Source organism: Phascolarctos cinereus, unplaced genomic scaffold (genome assembly GCF_003287225.1).
Source record: "Phascolarctos cinereus isolate Bilbo 61053 unplaced genomic scaffold, phaCin_HiC Scaffold_5;HRSCAF=322, whole genome shotgun sequence".
NCBI classification, from domain to species: domain Eukaryota; kingdom Metazoa; phylum Chordata; class Mammalia; order Diprotodontia; family Phascolarctidae; genus Phascolarctos; species Phascolarctos cinereus.
The window spans coordinates 326043491-326066537 of record NW_027555958.1 but is presented as its reverse complement, the minus strand read 5'-3'; the positions used below and the strand labels follow the sequence as shown (position 1 = coordinate 326066537).

The 23047-nt window shown below is 40.5% G+C and overlaps 2 protein-coding genes across 3 annotated transcripts in view; both read left to right on the top strand.

Annotated features, from left to right (window-relative positions):
* The window catches only part of LOC110211889 (Fc receptor-like protein 2), a 57439-nt gene extending 55766 nt beyond the window's left edge, over positions 1–1673 (top strand). Inside the window, exons 15-16 of the transcript XR_013487275.1 lie at positions 453–473; positions 1612–1673. The gene's annotated coding sequence lies outside the window, so the exon portion shown is untranslated. The remainder of the gene's footprint in view (positions 1–452; positions 474–1611) is intronic.
* Positions 608–22328, top strand: LOC110211892 (Fc receptor-like protein 2). 2 transcript variants are annotated; one of them, XM_078156184.1, is made up of 11 exons: positions 608–1857; positions 2345–2608; positions 2854–3138; positions 5461–5748; positions 10562–10840; positions 11220–11336; positions 16636–16663; positions 17520–17602; positions 18572–18640; positions 21833–21864; positions 21947–22328. In XM_078156184.1, exons 1-11 carry the CDS (start codon positions 1512–1514, stop codon positions 22064–22066), a joined length of 1911 nt encoding a protein of 636 aa, XP_078012310.1. In that variant the 5' UTR covers positions 608–1511; the 3' UTR covers positions 22067–22328. The 2 variants fall into 2 exon arrangements, with proteins under 2 accessions (XP_078012310.1, XP_078012311.1); XM_078156185.1 differs by lacking the exons at positions 608–1857; positions 2345–2608 and adding an exon at positions 2616–2733.
* Positions 22329–23047: the final 719 nt, after the last annotated feature.

The following is a 23047-nucleotide window of genomic DNA, read 5'->3' as shown; positions in this document are numbered from 1 at the left end:
TATACAGTTTTTTTTTTAAAAAAAGCATACAGTTTTTACTTTCCTTATTTTTTTTCATGTTTTCCCCTCTCTGGGTCTGTTTCTTCTTTCACATCATGACTAATATGAAAATATGTCTTACACAATTGCACCTATATAATCTATATCAAATTGCTTGCTGCCTGAGGGAGGAGGGAGTAAGGGAGAGAGGGAGAAAATTTGGAACTCAAAAAAAAATTTTTTTAATGGATGTTACAAGTGAGGAATAGTCCTCACTTGTAACTGGAAAAAATAAAATATTATTTTTAAAAAGTCATGATATAGAAGATTTCTTTTAGGTCAAGTATTCCTAGGAAATTGAAGAAAATAGATAATATCTTAGAGGGATTTGAAGAATTTCTGAAAGTTGGAAAAGTTGAAAAGTTTTGGGAATCTCCACTCAGTTTAACCTCTGGCTTTTATCTCTTCCTCAGGTTTGGTCAGCACACAAGCTTGTGAGTTACCCTTTTCTTTGTTCTCTGGGGTCTCTGGGTAATACAGTCTCCTTCAGCACCACAGGATGCTCACAGAAGCCTGTCTGAGGTGGCCCTGCCTGCCCTGCACCTCTTGGCTGAGGTCTGAGGTGCCACAACTCTCTTCCCTGACTGATCCCATGGGTCAGGCTCAGGCTGCTCTGAGTCCCAAGATGGTTTTTGCTCAGGATTCTTCTGCCCACCAGATGTGAACACTGATAATTATTTGCTATTTTGAGGATTTGGGGGTTGACCCTGGGGCATCCGATGCACAAAGGACCATCCTTTGAATCACAAGCTCTCACATTTTAGAGCTGGAAAAAAACCTTGCAGATGATCTAATTTAACCTCATTTTATAGAAAAGGGAACTGAGGCCCAATTAGGTGAAATAGTGTGTCCAGAATCACACAGTTTTAAACCAAAATTCAAACTTAGGTCCTCTGACAATGGTGCAATGGAAAGAGTATGGATCAAGAGACTTGGGCTCAAGTCTAGGCTCTGATACTACCTACCAGTGTGACCTTAGACCTGTCACTTCATTTCTGAGCCAAATTTTCTCATCTGTAAAATGGTGATAATAACAATTATACTGCCTCTTTCACATAGGTGAGGATAAAATGTGCTAATATGTACAGATAGCATCGCAAACACTCAAGTGGAAATAAACTACGTCTTGAGTGTCTAATTTGATTGGATGTCAGTTTCCAAGGAGGCTTCAGAACCAACCCAGTCTCCTGGGGACCTGGCCTGCCATTTAAGCAACACAAGTCCTGATCTCCTGGGTTCATTTTAGGGCTTTTGATTTCTCTCCCCCCCCCAACCAATCTTTATTCAATATCTAACCTCTCCTGTCAGTTTGGACTGGAATCAGATGGAGGCTCAGCATTTTAGGAAGCCAAAATGCTAGTCTCTGTTTTTTATTAGATTTCAAGTTGGTAAGTGGATTGTGTATGTGTTGGGAGCCAGAGACAGGGGACCTAAATCTGGAAGCCTAAGCTTCAGGGTTTCACCCCTGGGTAATGTGGGGGCAGGACTCCCCTGCTTCTCTCCTACCTCTCCCCTACTCCAGGAATTGTGTACAGACACCTTCATCTTATGCTGTTCTTTCTCTCCCACCAGCCATTGCAAAGAAAGCCGTAGTGCATCTGAGCCCTCCATGGACCACTATCTTCAAAGGGGAGAAAGTGACTCTGACTTGCCATGGATTCAACTCCTCCAAACCAAGGACCACACGGTGGTATCAAAACCAACAATTGCAAGAAAGTTGGTCTACAATCAGCATTGAGACTAATCAAGATGGAGAATACAGATGCCAGACCCAGGACTCAGCCCTCAGTGACCCTGTGAACCTGGTAGTTTCTTCTGGTGAGGACAGAGAGCCTCATCAAGCCTCAGGGCAGAGTTTCTAAATGTAGTCTCCCACAGGGAGGGAGGGACAAGAGGAGAGGCACTGGGAGCTCTAGAATGCCACATGATATCACTGGGGCAGCAGCAGAGCTGGGGGTAACAACCTTCACTAATCTCCAATAAGTCATTCAGAAAGCAGTTGGGTACCCTGAGATCCCCTGGCAGCTAGGAGCTAACCCTGCCCACTGAGAGTAGTACAGTAAAGGATGGGACTCCCTTCCCCAAGCAGATATGTTGGGATTTATCTGAGAGGCCATCATCTAGGAAAGCTCCTTGTTCCAGGGAGAGGAGACATCTGGGTCAAGTGGGAAGCATATGGGGAACCTGGTTACCCCATCACACACCAGATATTCTCCAGGTGCATGTCCCTTTAGAGACAATTGGAAGGAGGACAGGGCACAAAGCCGGGAGTTGAGTCTCCAAGGTCTTCTGGGTTCTCTTACAGATCCACTGATCCTGCAGACTCCATATTCTGTATTTGAAGGAGATACATTGGTCCTGAGATGCCAAGAACAGCATAAGACAATGAAAAACATGGCATACTATAAAGATGAAAAGAAATTGTATTATTTCCTTGAAAACTCTGATCTCTCCATCTCCATCCCACAAGTTGGCTTAAATTACACTGGCAACTATCACTGCACAGTTTTTAAGGTTTTCATATTTTCTTGGGAAAAAAAGTCAAGAAAAGTAGAGCTCCGAGTCCAAGGTATGAGCTTGAATTCTGGGGCAGCAGAAAGAAGAAGGGGAAGGGCTATTCAAGGCCAGGGTCTATGCGTGGAGGGCTGGATAGGCACATAACAGGAGGGAGAGCTCATGGCTGGAGCATAGAAGGTAAATGAGATGGATTCATCTGTGTGTCCCTTCATCTGTTCAGCTGAGAACACAAGACATGTCACCCCAGGAGCTCTGACATTAACTGTCCTGGGCACTGTGTTTGCCTCCTCTCTCTAGAACTGTTTCCACCTCCAAAGCTGAAAACCACAACCTCCCAGCCCACCGAGGGGACCCCAGTGACCCTGAGCTGTGAGACCCAGCTCCCTCCACAGAGGTCAGACACCCAGCTGCAATTCTCCTTCTTCAGAGATGACAGAGTCATCGTATCAGACTGGAAGGAGTCTCAGGTGCTCCAGATCCCAGCCATCTGGAGGGAAGACTCAGGGTCATACTGGTGTGAGGCAAAAGCTGTGACTCAGAATATTCAGAAACAGAGCAACCATGTGAAGATTAGTGTGAAAAGTGAGTGTCAGTGATGCAGGGCTGGGAGTGAGAGGTGGAGGGAACGGTGCTGGCATGAATTTAGATGTTGGGATACTTTGTAATGTGATGTTCTTCTTCCTCTGGGAATGGGAGTGGTTTTGGAGACAGCCAACTAGCTTTCTTGTGGGTCTTCTCTTGCATTAAGACAGCAATAGAGTTATAAGTAAATAACTTGCTGGGGGCAAGCAACAGAAATTTGTCCTAAGCAAGCAGTGTGAATTCCATCCTGAGCATGCACCTTAAAATCAATTTTAACGTTATATTTTTAAATTTTGAGTTCCAAATTTTCTCCCTCCTTCTAGCCCCTTCTACCCATTGAGAAGGCATTATATGATATCATTTATAAACATGAAATCATGGAAGATATGTTTCCATGTGAGCCATGTTGCAGGGGGGAAAAGCAAGAAAAATAAAAGAGTGAAAATAGGTGCTTCAACTTGCACTCAGATTTCATCTGTTCTCTCTTTGGAGGTGGATAGCAGTTTTCATCATATATCCTTTGCAATTGTGTGGATTACTGTATTGATCAGAGTAGCTCACTCTTTCACAGATGATCATCATTACAATATTGCTGTACTTTATACAATGTTCTCCTGGTTCTGCTCACTGCCATTTGTATCAGTTCATACATCTTTCCAGGTTTTTCTGAACCCATCCCTCTTGTCATTTCTTACAGCACAATAGTATTCCATCATAACCACATAGCATGACCTGTTTAGCCATTCCCCAAGTGACAAGCATCCCCTGAATTTCCAATTCTTAGCCACCACAAAAAGAGCTACTATAACATTTTTGATATATGGGTCCTTTCCCTTTTTCTTTTATATCTTTGGGATACAGACCTAGTAGTGATATTGCTGGGTAAAAGGGTATGCACAGTTTTATAACCCTTTGAGCATAGTTCCAAATTGTTCTCCAGAATGGTTAGACCAGTTCACAACTGTACCAACAGTACATTAGGGTCCTTATTTTTCCACATCCCCTCTAGCACATTATTTTCCTTTTCTGTCATGCTAGCCAATATGATAGGTGTTGGGTAGTTTTTGAAATTTGAATTTCCCTAATTCTTAGTAATTTAGAGCATTTTTATGTGATTGTTGATCATTTTTTCCCCTCTGAAAACTGTCTATGCATATCCTTTGATCATTAATCAGTTGAGGAATGTATTTCATTTTTTATAAATTTGCTCAGCCCCCCTCAAATCAATTTTTAAAATTTGCAATGCAATGACATTACAAAAAATAAATGAGATAAACTCATTAAAGGATGGAGGTTAAGGAGGATTCATTAATACAGTGACTGCTATGCTCTGAAGAAATACAAGATTATGTTTCAAGCTATCTAAAGCCCCCTTACCCCGGCCAAGTTATAGCTGTGGTCATCAAGACTAAATGAACAAAAGAGTCCCAAAATCTCAGGATTAGTCAATAATATTTTTGCAGGCCTTACCATTGTTCTTCATGCCAATCCAGCCACTTCCAAAAAAGTATTTATTGAGTATTTGCTTCATGCCCAATACCATTCTCAGTGGGGCAGAACGGTAAGATACCAAGAAGCTTCAGGCATGGCTTCTGAATGCAAGAAGCTGACAATGGCATTAGGAGACACAAGACATTCCCAAGAAACAATCAGAGAACGGATTAATGGTGAACGTGCTCAACATCTAACTCTAGAAGAGGAGGTGATAGAAGAGAGACAGTTGTGGGCTGGAGGAGTAAAAGGTTTTCATCTGGGCCTTAAAGGCAAATGTGGTCAGAGTAACTTAAACAATGCCACTTTAGGATAGAGCTGACACTTCTCAGTAGCCTCTCTATGCTATCTGACAAAAAGGTCTACCCGGTGAGGCATCACTCAACTGTCTCAATTTCCCTCTAGGTCCTGCCTTGGAATTGCCCAAAGCCAAAGTTGTGGTCCAGAAGCTTATGGGTGGGGAATCAATGCTGTCTTATAAACAAAGTAGATGCCCCTCAATTAAGGGGACAGTTAAATAACCAATGAGTAAATCAACAAGTACATATTAAATACTTACTATGTGCCAGGCACTGATAACACATGAAAAAATGCTCTGCATTTTTATATAGAAATTAAGGAGGGGTAGGTACCCCTCCCCACTAATACATTCAGGATTATTCTCCATGTCCAGTCTTTATATACCAATGACCCATTTCCTCCTTCCTTACTATATGTTTTCCTAAGTTCCCATTGTACAGACACGTACAAGTTGGGTGCAGCTTTCTCTGCCACCTTTGACATCCCCCAAAGTCAGGGAGGGCCCTCATATATCACTTTGTGTTCACCCAGGAATCCCCATCTCTGGCATCCTCATGGAGACCCAGCCCTCTGGGGGGCAGGTGACTGAAGGAGAGAAGCTGGTCCTCATCTGCTCAGTAGCTCAGGGCACAGGGAACATCACATTCTCCTGGCACAGAGAGGACATTAAGGCAAGTCTGGGAGAGAAGACTCAGAGTTCTCTGAAGGAGAAGTTTGTGCTCTCTGCTGTGAATGAGACTGATTCAGGGAAGTATTACTGTACCGCTAACAATGGCATCAACACCACCAGCAGCCTGAGGGTGAATGTCACCGTGAAAAGTGAGTCCTACCCCAATTCATCTCAGCCTCTGTTCACCTGAGGGGGCCTCTACAGAGTCATGAGGAAGCTTTTTCATAGTATTTTATTGATACTTCTATTGTTGCTGTTGTTTTTATGCCTCTGTCATTTCCCATTGATTCTCTCCACAACCACTGCCTCTGTTCATGGAACAGTGCTTTGTACAAAAACTTATGGTCAAGAAAAACAAATCAATGCATAAGCTATTTCTGAAAACAGATGTCTGATTCTGCACCTCTAGCCCACCACCTCACTGTCTGCTTAACCATCAGTCTTTTGAGGTCATAATAGGTCCCTGCATTAATCAGAGCTCTGAAATCTTTCAGTATTGTTCTCCTTTACATTTGTGATCATTTATGTACATTTTTCTCTTTGCTCTGCTTTGCTCTCCATCAACCCATTTCTTCCCAAGTTTCCCTGAATTCTCCATCTTTGTCATTTCTCATAACCTAATAACATTCCATTCTATTCATATGCCATTTTATATTTATTCTGCATGTGTGTGTATATGTGTGAGTAGTGACTGTTTAATTGTTTGTGTTATCAGTGCCTGGCACATAGTAGGTATTTAATATGTACTTGTGGATTGATTCATTGGTTATTTAACTATCCCCTTAATTGAGGGGCATCTACTTTGTTTATAAGAGAAAAAAAGTGCTACTATAATTATTAGTGTACAAATGAGACCTTGGACCTTCTTAGGGTATATGCCTAGTAATGAGTTAAGAAGCATGAATAGTTTAGTGACTTTTTTGGCATAACTCCAGATTGTTTTCCAGAATAGTTAGACCAATCCATAGCTCCAGTAACATTGCATTAATGGACTTGTCTTACCATAGCCCCTTAAGCATTTATCTTTTTTGTCTTTATTAGGAACATTTCCACATGTGTAGCAGAACATAAAAAAAGAGTATTGTACATAAAAACATATCTCTGCTATTTCAGCTTGCTTTTCTTTTAAGTAATGATAAATTCAACATAGAGCTTTGGAAACTGTTCTGCTTACCTATGATTCTTTCTGATCCTCTTCTTCTGTATGTTTATTAAAAATGCTTCAAACATCCTCTTTTCTTTCTTTTCTTTCTATTTTTGTTGTTGGTGGCAACCCTGGTCTGCACTCCATTTCATGTGTCCTGACCCTACTAAAAAAGAAAAAAGAAGAAAAAAACCCTTATAGCTAATATGCTTAGTCAAGTAAAACAAATTCTCTCATTTCTGAAAATGTATGTTTTATTCTGCCTCTTGAATCCATCCCCTCTCTGGAAGTGGGTGTGTAGCATGCTTCATCATTTATCCCCTGGAATCATGGTTGATCATTACGTTGATCGGAGTTCTTAAGTCTTTCACATTTGTTTTCTTCATAGTATTATTGTATACATTGTTCTATTGATTCTGCCCACTTCACTTTGCATCAGTTCATGCAGATCTTCAAAAGTTTCTCTGAGAACATTTCTTTTGTCATTTTTATGATGCAATAATATTCCATTATATTCATATACACAATTTGTTCAGACCTTCCTTTGATGGGTACCTACCCCTCCTTAATTTCTATATAAAAATGCAGAGCATTTTTTCATGTGGTTGTTGTTTGCTTGCATTTGTTTTAACTCTGTCCTCAACAAAATAGTTACTATCTATTGAGGACTGACTGAAAAAAATGATAGTGTGCAAATGTACTCAAGTAATTAACAAACATTTATTAAGGGCCTATTGTGTGCCAGGCTATATTAAGGGCTAAAATTAAAAGACAGTCCCTGCTCTCAAGGATCTCACAGTGTAATAGGGAAGAAAATAGGCAAACATTTACATACAAACAAACTATCTATAAGCTAATTTGGAAATAATTAATAGAGGGAAGGCACCAGAAGTAAGGAGGGGGGAGGTCAGGGAAGACTCTCTGTAGAGGATGGGATTTGAGCTAGGACTTGACAGAAGCCAGGGAAGCCAGAAGGCAGAAATGAGGAAGGAGAGAGCTCCAAATATGGGGAGACAATCAATGAAAATGCCTGGAGTCAGGAGATGGAGTGTCTTGTTTAAGAAACAAAAAGGATGGGGCAACTGGGTGGTATAGTGGATAGAGCCCTGGAGTCAAGAGGACCTGAGTTCAAATCCAGCCTCGAACACATAATACTTACCAGCTGTATGACACTGGGCAAGTCACTTAACCCTGCTTGCCTCACAAAAAGAGAGAGAGAGAGAGAGAGAGAGAGAGAGAGAGAGAGAGAGAGAGAGAGAGAGACTGAATCATAGAATACATATAGGAGTAAAAGTCATAAGAAGATTAGAAAAGCGGGAGAGAGGGGAATAGGGAGATATAAGTTATGAAAGGCTAAACATAAAAAAAATGCTAAACAGAGGCTTTTATATTTGATCCTGTCTGTAATAGGGAACCAATAGAGTTTGCTGAATGGGTGTAAGGGGAATAAATAAATGAAGGAGAGGAGTGATGACATGGTTAGACCCAAGCTTTAGGAGGATCACTTTGACAGGATTGGAAGATGGCCTGGAGTAAGGACAGACTTGTGGCAGGGAGATTAACCAGTATGCTCTTGCAATAGTCCAGATGTGAAGCAATAGAGCCTGCAAAAGGATGGTGTCAGTGTCAGAAGAGTATCAGAAGAGGGAGTACATACCAGAGATGTTAGGGAAGGAAAATTGGCAGGCCTTGGCAACAGATTCGATAAAGAAAGTGAGAAAGAGTGAGAAGTTGAGGATGACACCTAGATTTTGAGCCTAGGTGATTGGGAGGATGATGGTACCTCAAAAGTAATAGGAAAGTTTGAAAGGGGAGAAAGCTTGGGGGTAAAGACAATGAGTTCAGTTTGGAACATGTGAAATTTAAGATGTCTGTAAGACATTGAGTTAGAGGTGTCCAAAGGCAATTGGAGATTCAAGACTGGAGGTCAGCAACAAAGTTAGGGCTGGATAAGTAAATATGAAAATCATCAGCATAAGGATGATAATTAAATCCATGAGAGCTGATGAGATCACCAAGCAAAATAGTATATTATTTGCCCTTAAGAAATGATGAAAGGTTTCTTGCCTTCTCAATGGATAGAGAAGGGTCAGAGAGGAGGGAGAGAGTTCAGAACTGAAAATAAGATTTTTTAAAAAGAAAGTAATTATGAAAGGGATGGATTCAGAGGACTTGTGGGTGCTCATATGAAATGACCCATAGTGAAATAAGCAGAGCCAACAGAAAAAAAATATGCAATGATTACAATATCATAGAAGAAAAGAAAACAACCAATCAGAACTCTAGATCCTCCTCTGGGCAGAGAGGTGATGAGCTAAAGATGCAAAATGGCACATGCATTTTTAGGCACTGCCAAAGTATATGGATGTGTTTTGAGTGACTATACTTATTTGGTACAATTGAGTACTTTTATTTTGGTGAGGAGACAGGGTAGAGGAGGGAGGAGATTGTGGTTTAGTAATACAATACCAAAATTTTTTATGAAGGAGGAAAACTCCCTTCTCAACTCAGCTGCTGAGAATCCCCAGCACCGTTTACAGTTTAATTCGAATGCCTTTGTCTGCAGAAGACTCAACCTCATCCCTCCAGTTACTAGTACTCACCCCCTCAAAATTTCTTTCTATGTATTTTGTATTTAATTTTCTATGCACACATTGTTTTGCTCAATACAATTTAAATTCCTCAAAGGCAGTAACTATTTCATTTTAGTCTTTGTATCTCCAAACCATAGCACAGTGCCTGGCACATCATAGGTGTTTAACAAATGCTTATTGAATTAATGATTGAATAAATTGCCTATTCATATACTCTAGCCATTTTTCTATCAGGGAATGGTTCTTGTTCTGATACTATTTTCATCAATCCCCTGTATAACATGGAAATCAGATCTTTATGAGAGATATTGCTGCAAAAAAATGTTTCCCAATTAAGTGCTTCTTTCTAATTCTGGCTGCCTTGAGGGAAGAGAAGAGAAGGGAAAGGAATAACCACTTATTATGTGCTGAGTACTTTTACAAATATTTTTGTAAGCATTTTTACAAATATTATCTCATTTGATTCTCACAGTAACCTTGTGATGTAGGTCTATTATCATCCTCATCTTACAACTGAGGAAACTTTGTGTTCATATAAAGGATTTTCAATTTTTTTGTGATTGCAATTGTCTGTTCTGTCTTCTCTGATCACTTCTATCCTTTGTTTATTTGAGAATTTGACCAAACATTGAAGAATTCTCCTTCAAGTCAGAGTTGTACAAGACAGCTCCTTTCAATTCCCTTAATATTTTGTTTGTAATTTTATATTTGAAGTGTATATCCATCTGGAGCTTCTTGTGGCATTGGTGTAAATGACAGTCTGAACATAATCCCTGCCAGATTGCTTTACGATGTTTTAAAAATTGTCAAATGAAGGGGCAGTTAGGCAGTGCAGTGGACAGAGCACTGGCCCTGAAGTCAGGAGGACCTGAGTTCAAATTCAACTTCAGACCAAACACTTCATATTTACTAGCTGTGTGACCCTGGGCAAGTCACTTAACCCCAATTGCCTAAAAAAAAATCATCAAATGAGCAGTCATTTCTGAGTTTAATGAAGATGAGAATTGTGTGTTTGATCAATTCGGAGGACAACTCTGATGGGAAAAAATTGTAAAATCTAGAAAGTATCTGGGGATAAAACTCAATATTAAATATAGAACATATGGCCTATTGGGCCCAGAAAAACCACTGAAACATCTCTCTGTTTCACATATCTTAGGTAAAGAATTCATGAGTCTCTTCCAAGAGGAGAAAACTTCTCTGATATGTCTGTTTCTCTGTCAGTTCCAGTGTCTCAGCCCCTCTTCAACATCAGTGCACTCAGGGCACAGGCCACTGTGGGGGATGTGGTGGAGTTTCACTGTCAAGTCCTCAGAGGTTCTTTTCCAATTCAGTATCAACTTTATCATGAGATGGCAATCCTTGAGAACAAGATGGCCCCTTCTGGAGGTGCAGCTTCCTTCAACCTCACCATGACAACTAGGCATTCTGGGAAGTACTTCTGTAGGGCCAACAACAGTTTCAGTTACCAGCTCAGTGAAATTCTGATACTGTCCATCTCAGGTAGGTAAGACGCTCTGTGATTGACGCTGACATCTAAAAATGATGAGGAAACTTTGATGATGGTGGATTATAGGGCAATACTTTCTGAAACTGGCTCATGCAAGATTCTAACTGTGTCTTGAGTCATGAAGGAAGGGGATGAAGTGAAGTCAGAGTTCAACAAATACTTATCACCCTCTGCCCTAAATTGGTCTGTAACTGGCAAACTATAATTCAAGTTACTAGGTAAATACCTCTGTGATCATCCAACCCTACCTACAACTGTTGCTAAGAGAAAAACCCACAGATCTCTATTTTCCACCCATGTTCCGATATCTGGAGATGCTTTGGGCCCCAGGGATGTCTCCTCCAGATCTCATCCATAGCTGTTTCCTCGCAGTTCCTATAGGAAGTCAGAAGAACATGGCCACTGTGGGAATCACTGTTTCCCTGATCAGCATCTTTATCTTCATTATTGTTGTTCCTGTGGTTTACTTCAAACTCCTGAGAAAATCAGGTTTGTAGCTCACCTTGGTTACCCTTTGTTAAGCCTATATATTTGTGAAATCAGTTTGATATATTAGACTTGTGTTTAGGCTTTTCCCACTTAGACTCTATTGTAGTTCTAATAGCCCATGATCAGAGATGCCAGGCTGAGAGTTTAACTGAACTCAATTCAACAAACATCCATTAAAGACCAACTATATGCCAGGCTTGGGGAGGAAACAAAAGGACAAAACCAAAGCAGCCCATGACCTCAAGAAGCTTGCAGTCAAATAGAGGGAAAGCCACGCACACAATTGTCATATAAGGAAGAGTGAAACAAATGCAAAAGAGTGATCCACATAAATGTTAGTATAAGTTTGAGGAAAGAAATATGATTTTTTCTTATGGAGTGGGAAGAGGCAGGCTTCGTGGAATAAGTGATATTGGCATTAGACATTGAATAAAGAGGCAGATAGTATGAGGTTGTAGGTGGGGCCCACCTATGGAGAATGGGATGAAAGGGGACAAAATCAGAGTAGGGGGGTAGAGAGTAGTCCACTTTGCCTAGCAAATGGTGCATATAAAAGGGATAAGATTGGAAAGCTAACTTGGAGCCATGATGGGAAGTCCCTTCCTAAGGCATTCAGCTGGGACTCAGAATTTAGCATTTACTTTTTTAGACACTCAGAAGGGAACTTAGAGATCATTTCAGAATTGATGAAATAAAGCCCAGATAGGTAAAATTCCACTAAGGAGGCGTTTGTTCTGGCATTTGCAACTTCTTATATAAGATATAAAATGTTTGATTATCATTTAATGCCAGTGATTCCCAGAACGATACAAGAGATCCTATTCAGTGCAATTTTAAGCTTTAATAACCACTAAAACTTGTGAGATCTCTGTGTATCCAGCCCTCCATCTCTCTTCTGAGCTCCAATCCCCTATCTCCAACTGCCTATTAGACATTTAGAACTGAATGCCCCACAGTCATTTCAAATTAAGTATGTCTAAAGCAGGCTTGCCAGATAGTAAGTATGGGAGGCTTGATTCAAACTCAAGGTATTCATGACCCCTGGCCTGGTAATCCATCCCAACGTCTCTCATATATGCCTCCTTCTTCTCATTCACAAAATCACCACTCAATTCAGGTTGGCATCATCTCCAGTTGGACTACTGCTATAGCACTGATCTTTTTTGCTTTAAATCTCTCTCCACTCAGATGCCAATAGGATCTTCCTAAAAGCTCATGTCTGTCCATGTTACTCAATAAACGCTACTGGCTTCCTATTACCTCCAGGATCAAATATAAATCCTTGATTTGGCATTTAAAGCTCTTCACAGCTTGGCCTTTTCCTACCTTCCCAGTGTTATGACATGTTACTGCCTGCTACATATTCTGTAATCCAATATACTGGCTTACTTACTGTTTCTTTCTTTTTTTTTTTTACAATGTTAAAAAAAAAAACTTATATAGCCTGACAAAAACTTAAAATCATACAAATGAGTCCTAAATGCTTGCTCGCACCTCAATAGTCATAGGATGTCTCAGCTGTCAGAGACCTTAGACTTTATCTGAGCTAGTGCCTCATTTTACAGAAGAGGCAAGTGAGATTCCAAAATATTGAAGCAGCCCTGATTATAATGCTTGGCCGCAACTTCTTGCCTTCCAATCCCGTGTTTTTTACACCAAGCTGCCATGTGAGTTCTATATGGTTTTTATGTTCTAGTTAAACACTGCATCACAAAAACAAGAGACCTTTTTACTTGCAGCAAACACTCCATCTGCCATCTGTATGCATTTGTACTGGCTGTCCTGCCCACGCCTGGGGGACTCTCCCTTGGGACCTCCACTTGTTAGTGTTCCTTGCTTCCTTCAAGTGTCAACTCAAATCCTCCTTTCTGCAAGAAGCCTTGGCAAGTCCCCTTAGCTGCTTCCTCATTGAGATTTTCTTCCCTGTGTTCTGTATAGACTGTAAATGTACCTAGTAATTTACATGTTGTCTCCTCTATTAGAATGGGAACTCCTTGAGGGCAAGGATGATTTTTATCCTTTGTTTGGACCCTCAGCACTTTGGACAGTGCCAGGTACCCAGTAAGTGTTAAAGAATTGCTTTCAAGGGCAACTAGATGGCGCAGTGGATAGAGCACCAGCTCTGGAGTCAGTAGGACCCGAGTTCAAATCCGACCTCAGATACTTGACACTTTCTAGCTGTGTGACCTGGGCAAGTCATTTAAATCTGATTGCCTCACAAATAATAGTAATAACAATTGGTTGTTATTATTGCGATGGTATTATTATAATAATAACAATTGCCTGTTGATTGACTAATTGACCAACTCTAATAAAGCCTTCATTGTCATCACCAGATGATGATGAGTTCTAGCTTGATGCTGTCTCCTTTACTATGTGGAGAAAATCCCTAGACATGGTTAACTCCTTGATAAGGTGTGAGTTCCTTGCCTTATTGTCCCCACTGACATTATAATTGACCTGACTAAGGGATTCATTACCAGTTCAGAAACCTCATCTGCTCTGCCAGGGCTTAGAGATCTGTAGAAAGAAGGAAAGGAAATCTGGGGGTTCCATTGGAGAGAAAGAAGTAGAGGCACACAAGGACTCATTTATTTGGGGGTGGGGGAGAACCTGTACAACCAGTTAGCCCATTCATCCAACTGTGGGTGTGTCCTCCTCAGGAAGACTTTCTACTCTGCAGAGGAGTTTCATGACTCATTAAAGAAACTGCATCAATGCCAGAACATAGGCTACATCCCTAGGAGAAGAATAAATCCAGGACAATATCTTGGCATACCCATTTCACTTGTTTTGCCTCGTATCCCAGAATTTTACCTGGGAAGTTTTCCACCAATGAGAGGAAAGACCTTGGCCTCTTAGGTTGTGCTGAGGTTCAATCAAGCACTTCTTGAGTAACTACTATGTGCCAGGAAGTATACTAGGTTCTGAGAATACAAAACCAAAAATAAAACATCCTTTCCCTCAATGAGCTTATAACGTAGGAGATAAAATATCTATAAATAAGTGCAAAACACTTTTTAAAATACAAAGTAAAATGAGGGACAGGGTAGAGAAGAGAAGAATCATAACAATAGCTAATATTTATATAGATCCTATTAGGTGCAGGCACTGTGCTAAGCACTTTACCATTATTATGTCATGTGATCCTCACAACCACCTTTGGAAGTAGGCGCTGCTATTAACTCCATTTTATAGATGAGGAAACTGAGGCAAACAGAGATAAGTGACTTGCCCAGAGTCACATAGTTAGTAAGTGTCTGATTTGAACTCAGGACTTCCTGACCCCAGGCCTGGAGGATATACGTTTTATGATTATGCAAGCAGTTTCTACACAGCTATAATTTCAGGGTTTGTTTTTGTTTTGTTTTGTTTTGTTTTAGGCAATTGGGGTTAAGTGACTTGCCCAGGGTCACACAGCTAGTAAGTGTCAAGTGCTGGATTTGAAAACAGGTCCTTCTGACTTAAGGGCCACTATGCCACCTAACTGCCCTAATTTCAGTTTTATGACTTGGTTTTGCTGACTGAGCTGATTCCTTATACAGATTTTTTTTAATTTTTATTGATCACTTTTGTTAGTGAGACATCCTTCTAAACAAAAAGAAGGAGGAAGAAGAACAGGAGAGTAGAGGAGGAGGAGAAAGTCTTTCAGCAAAACTGTCAAACCTATCAACAGAGACTGACATTATATGTAGTATTCCATATCCCTTGTTTCCCCACCTATCAAATCAAGTTGGACAAAGCTGAGGGAGGCACATTTTCTCACTCCTTATTCAGGGTTAATTTTAGTGATTAAATTATAAATAAATGGAGTTCAGGGGTTTTTGTTTTGTTTTGTTTTTTCAACCTGTTTCTTAACACAGTTTGTTTTCTAAGGGTCCAAACCCTTCTCCCCTCTATAATACGTTTTGAAAGTGCAGAACAGGACACTTCTGGAGCATAGTCACAGTGGTGATTTCTCAAAGCAACTAGGGAATCTCCCATCTTCCCTACCGTTAACCCTGCCTAGTGTTTGGGGAGCTGGTGCCCTATGAGTCACCTCTCTCCTTTCTGGCCTCAGAAAGATTTATCCTTCCATGGGAAAGCCTCATAAACAGTGACTGACCCAACTGAACTCTAACTTTAGGAGAACAAAGATCGTAGAATTGAAAGCTGAAAAGAAACTTGGAAACTCAAACCCTTCTTTTTTACACAGAACAGAACTAAGGCACTAAGAGATAGAGTGATTTTCCTAATGTCCCACAAGTAGTCACTAGGAGAGTTAGGAAACCAGTGTTTTGCCATTGTGCTATATAATGACATTGGCTATTGCTTGAAATTGCCAGAAATTACACAGAATAATGAGGTACAATCCTTGATTCTAGTACCAAATGATTGAGGGTTAATCCTCATATGAAACTATACCCAATGCCAAGATTGCTGTTCAGTCTTCTCCCAGAGGTATCACAGACTTGATGTTAGAAGGGACATTAGAAACTATCTAGTCCAACCCACCCATTTTACAGATGGGAAGACTAAGGCCCAGAAAAGTTAAGTAACTAACTTGCCCGTGGTCACATAGAGAGTAAATGGGAAAGGAAGGATTTGAACAGAGGTCCTTTAAATCCAGTGATCATTCCACTGTACTATGTTGCTTTTCAAAGGTCTTTCCTAACTAGAGATTGAACCATGGCGGTGGTGGTAAGAAGGCTGAATTCTAATTCAAATTCTAAATCTGGTTTGTATTAGAATCTATGCAAGGAAAGCATTCTTGGTAGCCTGTGTCTAATACTTGTTATCAGTTCAGTGAAACATAGATAAGCAGAGGGCAAATGCAAGTGGGGGTATGGATTTTTAATAGTATTTTTTCGCCAATTATATGTCAACACAATTTTTAGCATTCTTTTTTACAAGATTTTGAATTCCAAATTTTTCTCTTCCCTTCCCTCCCTCCCCTCCCTTCTTTCTAAAATGATAGACAATTTGATATGAGGGTATGGATTTTGATAAGTCTATGTGAAATTAGTGCATTCAAAAAGAATTTTATAATTCACTGATTTAAGAAAACTGCTCTTTGGAATTCTATCTTCCAACATTTCTTGATGTGGTAGAACAAAACCTGTTCCAGGCCTATAATTTTTTTACTCTCTTCTTTAAAATTCCCACTTGTTAGGAAGGAAGGAAGGAAGGAAGGAAGGAAGGAAGGAAGGAAGGGAGGAAGGGAGGGAGGGAGGAAAGAAGGGGAGGGGAAGGGAGGGAAGGGGAGAGGAAGGGAGGGGAGGGGAGAGAAGATCTAACACCCTGTTCTTGTGCTTTTTAGGAAGAAGCTCTGTCCCCAGCCCACACAGGTGAGGCTCTGCCTCTTCAACCCTCTTCATGTTTTCTGCCCTCTCCACCCCCATTGCACTGCCCCACCTACCCACCCATGCAGAAGCTCAAAAGTGGACTAGTTACTGCCTTTTGTCCCTGGGGATGCACCTGTTTCACACTTTTTGGAATGTACAGAGGATTTCACAGGACAATGCCCTCACTGCTATCCCCAAAGCATCCCCTTCACTATCTAGTTACTGATCTGCTTATGCTTAATATTAATATGGTTATTTAACTCACAGTCTTGACCAATGCTCTTCATTTCCTTATATTTCTCTAATCCTTCCTGTGTCAGGATCTTAGCCTTAGGTTATGAGATTCCAAGTGGTATGGGCTGTGTTTTTCTAACTGTTATATATATATATATATATATATATATATATATATATATCTTAATCCAGACAAAGACAAATAAAAGTGCTGAATTAATTCCTTTTGAGAATTATTATGACAATAAAAAGGATAAATATTTTAGCCATTCAGAGTGGTCACTCCGTCAAGTAAGAAATTCTTATCCACAGACTGACCTTGTTCCTAAGTCATCCCTCTTTGACAATGCCATCACATTGTTTCTCTCTTAAAAGAACCCACATTAGTTGCCTGTGTAATTGAAGCCTAGGCTCCTAAGGAATAAATATTACCTCACAGAATAGCCAAATTCTCAGTGACCTTTTGGCTTCTGATTTCCCTAAAATTCAATACTATCCCTGTTTTGGGGGGGTTTTATTTTTTTGTTTTGTTCTGTTTTGTTTTGCTTCCAGAGCTCTGCCCATGACTTACTTGCATTTGATTGTGTTTCTGTTCCAAGCTATAGCTTGTGTCTCTTTCCCCCAGGGCCTCTCCCATCTTGAACCTTCAGGAACCTGTCTACTCAAATTCATCTGCCCAAATGGAACTGGTGCCAATATATGGTAATGGTAAGGACCTCACCTTTGGGTAAGGGTTGAAGCACTTGGCCCTGTGAGTAGAATGAGGCAGAGGAAAGGGAACAAGAGGTAAACAGGGCTAAATCCTTGTAGATGCCCAAGGCACCAAAATCAATGAATGGCATACCTAGAATCATGAATAAATGAATGAATGAAAAATCATTTATTAAATAGTTAATATAAACAAAGTACTATGTTAAGTTCTGGGGATACAAATAAAAAAGTAAGAGTCCCTGCTCTCAAGAAATTCACAGTCTAATGGTGATAGACAACACACAAAGGTTTTAGCTGCAAGTCAGATGGAAAGGTCCCATGGTACAGCTGGCAAAGCAGGTGCAAATGAATTTTTAGGTAATTTCCAGTGATATAAAAAGGTTGGACCATCTGATAGGGATGGACTTTGCTCACCAGAATTTTCTTTTCTGGGTCTTGAGTAGTTATTGCAGAAATTACAGAAGGCTCTACCAGTCTACACATCCCCTAGGATTGCTTCCTGGAGTGCTGACCATGGGGACTAGGTTGGAAGTAGGAAGGATAGTCTGGGAGTGCTGTCCTATATGTCCTAGAACTCTTGGGTTTATCTGACCATCAATGGCAGTTGGTCAACAACTTTTGTTGGTATTTGGAGAAAAAACTGCATATTATTCAATTCAAATCCTCCACCATGATTGTTCCCAAAATTGGAAGCAGAGCCATTAGTTTGTGGGATAGGGCTTTTCCCAAGGCTCTTAGATTCAGAGTCCTAGCTTGTATCTCTCTGGATTTGAAGGGAGGTAATGATTAAGACAGTGGTGGTGGTTTGATTCACTCGGCACATGCTACCTCCCTTTACTGCTTCAGTCTGGCTGGCTTGCCCGTCTCATCATCAAGTAAAAAGGATTCTGAGGGAAATGGTTAGGAAGAGCTAGTAGTCCAAGCTCTCAGCCAGGGCACCTTGATCAATTTTGTCTTCTTTTGCAGTGAATCCTGTAATTAAGGACACAGTCTATTCTGAGCTCTGGAGCACTGAGCAGGGAAAAACACGTAAAGGTGAGTCAATGGGAAGTGATTGTGACTCTAAATTATATCTTACTGGATCTTAGAGTATTGCTCTAAATAGTGAATATCAATGTCTAAAAATGTAATACGATTCATTGTAAACAGTAAGTTCCCCAACAGTGGAGGTGTTCCAGCAAGGGCTTGATGATCACCTGTATAGGATACTTGTAGAAAGGATTCATGCATTGGGAAGGGGCTCAGATTAGATGACTTCTGAAATCTGCTAAGAGTCTATCATGTTAGCCCTTGGCCAATATGTTCTGGAAAACTTTGTCTTCTCTTTCAGTAAATCCTGTAGTTGGAGATGTGGTTTATTCTGAGGTCTCTTCCAAAGAACATGGAAAGGAAGATAAGATCCCTCAGTGGTTTAACCCAACATGTTTATCAAGTGACTCCTGTTTGTAAGCTCTGCACCTGGTAGTGCAGAAAGATGCAAAAAGAATTCAGCATAGATCTTGTCCCCACCCTCCAATCTCAAAATCTAGTAAGGAGATAGGGCAGGAATACCACTAACTATAATACAAACCAGATTGTGAGAATTACAAAGTATTATAGAGAAAGAAATGATCACATACAATTGGAGAGGCTTATGAAAGGCTTCATGATGTAGGTGACATTTGAGATGGGTCCTGAATGATGTAGGAGATTTCAATGGGGACTAGAAATATAAGTGTAGGAAAGGAAATTATTTCAGGCACAAAGAGAAAAAAAAATAGACCATGTCCAGTATAATAGCTAATAATAATTATATGGCACAGTGGATAGATAGACCTAGAGTGAGGAAGACTCATTTTCCTGAGTTCGCATCCAACCTCAGACACTTAATAGTTGTGCGACCCTGGGCAAGTCACTTAACCCTGTTTTCCTGAGTTTCCTCATTTGTAAAATGAGCTGGAGAAGGAAATGGCCAACTCCAATATCTTTGCCAAGAAAACCCAAACAGGGGCACAAAGAGTCTGAAAGATGATAAGTAAAGTCATGAAAATGATGAGATTAGCAAGGGAGAAGGTATAGGGAGAAAAAGGATTAGGAATAAGGTTTTGTGTCTCAGTTCAATTCAATTCACTATAATTTAATTCATAGTGTTTTACTATATTGATTCCAGAGGAAAGAGAAAATTTTTAGATAAGATACAGTCCCTATTCTCATGGAGCTTTTAATCTAGTAAGTTAAGAAGATACAAATGTGAATAACTATAATATGAAATATCATAGAATAAGTGAATTAAAGAGAGATATTGTTAATGCTTGAAGAAATCTAAAGCTTAATAAGATTGCTGGATTTGTAGCCAGAAGATTTAGTTGCAAATCTTGACTGTTACTACCTGTGTCACTGTGGGTGAGTCATTGTCCATCTCCGTGCATCATCTATAAAAAGAAAAGGTTAGACTAGATTATATATCTGTCAGATTTCTTTTAACTCTCTGTCCTATGATGTGTAGGATCATTGACTGGCGAACAGACATTTGCAAAACCACATCCTTGGGATTTAATTCTTCTCTTCATGCCAGGGTTAATCTCTAGTTTGACAATCACTTTTGATGATACATAGATAGGAGAAAGGAATAAGCATTTATTAAGCATGTGTTATATGCCAGGCACCTTAATAAGCATTTTACAGGTGTTATGTCATCTGATCCTTCACAACCTGTGAAGTAGGTACTAGTATGATCCCCATTTTACAGTTGAGGAAACTGAGGCAGAGGTTTCGTGACTTGTATAAGGCCATATAGCTAGTAAGTGTGTGAGACTGAATTTGAGCTCAGGTGTAATGACTCAAGGCCCAATGTGTGACCTAGCTGCTGAGCTTGGGGAAGAAGAAGAAGAAGAAGAAGAAGAAGAAGAAGAAGAAGAAGAAGAAGAAGAAGAAGAAGAAGAAGAAGAGAAGAAAGGAAGAAGAAGAAAGAAGAAGAAGAAGGAGGAGGAGGAGGAGGAGGAGGAGGAGGAGGAGGAGGAGGAGGAGGAGGAGGGAGGAGGAGGAGGAAGGGAGGAGGGAAGGGGAGGGAAAGGGGGAGGGAAGGAGAGAAGGGGGAAGGAAGGGGGAGGGCAAGGGGGAAGGAAGGAGGGAAGGAAGGAAGACATGGGACCCTTCCCAAAATGATGAAGGATTCCCCAATTGGGAGAGAGGAGCTCACTCATATCAGAAGTCCCTCCAGGGTTGTTGCACTGGGGCAGGTAAATAGAAGGAGGAAGAATCTAGGAAAAGAATCAAGGAGTAAGTGAGATCCTCTTACTGTGAGTGACTCAGATTTCTCTGGCCCTCCTTCTGTGGTGTCTTTCCTAGATATTCACAGACTTTCAGGGAAACCCTTACAGACTTTTCTCTGCCCACTCTACACGAGATAGATTTTCCAGTGAATTTTTTTACAAGTTTATATTTTTGTACAAGAGTACAAAATAGGGGTTGGTCATCACTATATTCTGAGTGAACTGGTGGCATTCTAGGCCCTAATTGTTAGAGACTTGGAGTACTAGAGTGGGGTTGGAAAGGAGATCTTAAGCACCTGAGGTTCCTCTGGATAAAGGACAGGGAAACATTGAGGCATCTCTGAGTGACTCTTCTTTCCTCTCTGTCTCTGTGTGTAATTGCCATGTGACTTGTGGCCTGTCTTCTCTCTTCTGATAATTCAAATTTTCATGTGCATAGTGAAAGGAATCACTTGGCCCCTCCCTCTCACCACAGATCCCCATCTAGAACACTGGAGAAGGAAGGACAGACAGCAGAGGACTAAGAGTTGGCTCAGAGAAATAAATGAAAGAATAAAAACTAATGAGAAAGCATTTATTAAACACTATTTGCCAAGCACTGGGCTAAGTACTCACTATTCAAATCACAAGCAAAGACAGTCTGTGCTTTCAAGGACCGAACAGAGATAGCTTTTGTCAGGAAATTGCCATGATCACACGAACTAGAAATTGTAGCCTCTGAGCATCTTTGTCCTTCTGACGCTGGGGAAGACTACAGATCAATGGAACTCTTTAGAAACTTAGCAAAAGGCAGGATTAAGGGATGGACAAAGCAAAATGGTGAGTCCAACTGAATAAGGACCAGCATGGGAGAAAGGAACAGAGCTGTAGAGAAAGAGATGAGTGACCAAAGGGAAGAGTACAGTTAGAGAGCAAACCATGGGCTCTAGGTGGGAAAGTCATTACCCATAACTCAAAACTTCCCTTACTTCCGCAGCAAACAACACAAAGAACCCTCCCGAGGAGAAGGTGAGTCGTGTTTCCTGGCTATTCTCTCCCTTGCCCCTTCTCTCCCTCCCCCACATCCTCACCCCAGTCTTTTCCCTTCCAGGACTCCTCAACTGTCTATGCTAAGGTGAAGAAAGATCAACCTGGAGATTCAGAAAAAGCCAAGGCTGAAGATAGAAGTCAAGATGGTGCCAGCAATTATGAAAATGTGAAGTTCTCCTGACCCCTCAGTGACAACTGGACCCACACCCAACTTGTTCTTCCATATAGGTCCATAAGGCAGTTCTTTCCCTAAGTTCAAAACTTCACCTTAAGCATACACAAAAGTGAAGCCATCTAATTACTCATTTAGGTTTTCATTATGAAAGGAAGTTGAGTCACCTACACTGGGCCTTTCCCTTCTGGCCCAGCACATTCACCCAGGAAACCAAATAACAAAACAAAAAGTTGTTTAATAAATGCAAAAATAAATCAGAGGATCTGAATATGTTTAATAACTTTTTTATTAAGGTTTGCTAATTTAATGAAATATCCTTCTCCACTCAAGGAATATTGCTGTTTAAAAACAAAACAAAACAAAACCAGGACCCTGCATCTGAAGTCAGAGAACCTAGAAAGCACTGGAAATATATTAATAACTTCTGATTATACCTTTCTCCTTTTTCAATATTCCTTACAAGCCACGTCTCAGTTTCTTCATCTCTAAAATGAATTAGATGGATTAAGTGATAATTAAAATCATTCCAATCCTAAACATTATGTGAAGCTATTGACAGTGTTCCTATACTGAGAGACATGTTGGGGCAAGGGAGAGAGCACTGGATTTTTTTTTCCTTCCAGAAGTTCTGGGTTCAAGTTCTGGCACTTCTACCTTCTCTTTATGCAGCAGTGTGCTTGTAAATATTTAACTGATTTTCTAGGGTGGAAAAAGTGTACATATGGGGGCAGCTAGGTGTCACAGTGGATAGAGCACCAGCCCTGGAGTCAGGGGGACCTGAGTTAAAATCCAGCCTCAGACACATAACACTTACTAGCTGTGTGACTTTGGGCAGGTCACTTAACCCCAATTGCCTCACCAAAAAAAAAAAGGTGTACATATGACACACCTTTACATTTAATCTGCATTATTAACATTTTATTCATCACTTTCTTAAGTCTAGGTAATCAACAAAACAATAAACAAAGCCTTTTTTTCCAATTTCCA

Excerpts from the sequence above, each read along its gene's own strand:
- LOC110211892 (XM_078156184.1), top strand. The coding sequence starts at position 1,512 with ATGTGGGGGCAGGACTCCCCTGCTTCTCTCCTACCTCTCCCCTACTCC. Across the intron at positions 2,609-2,853 it reads AGTAGAGCTCCGAGTCCAAG|AACTGTTTCCACCTCCAAAG; the intron begins GTATGAGCTTGA and ends TCCTCTCTCTAG. Across the intron at positions 3,139-5,460 it reads TGTGAAGATTAGTGTGAAAA|GAATCCCCATCTCTGGCATC; the intron begins GTGAGTGTCAGT and ends GTGTTCACCCAG.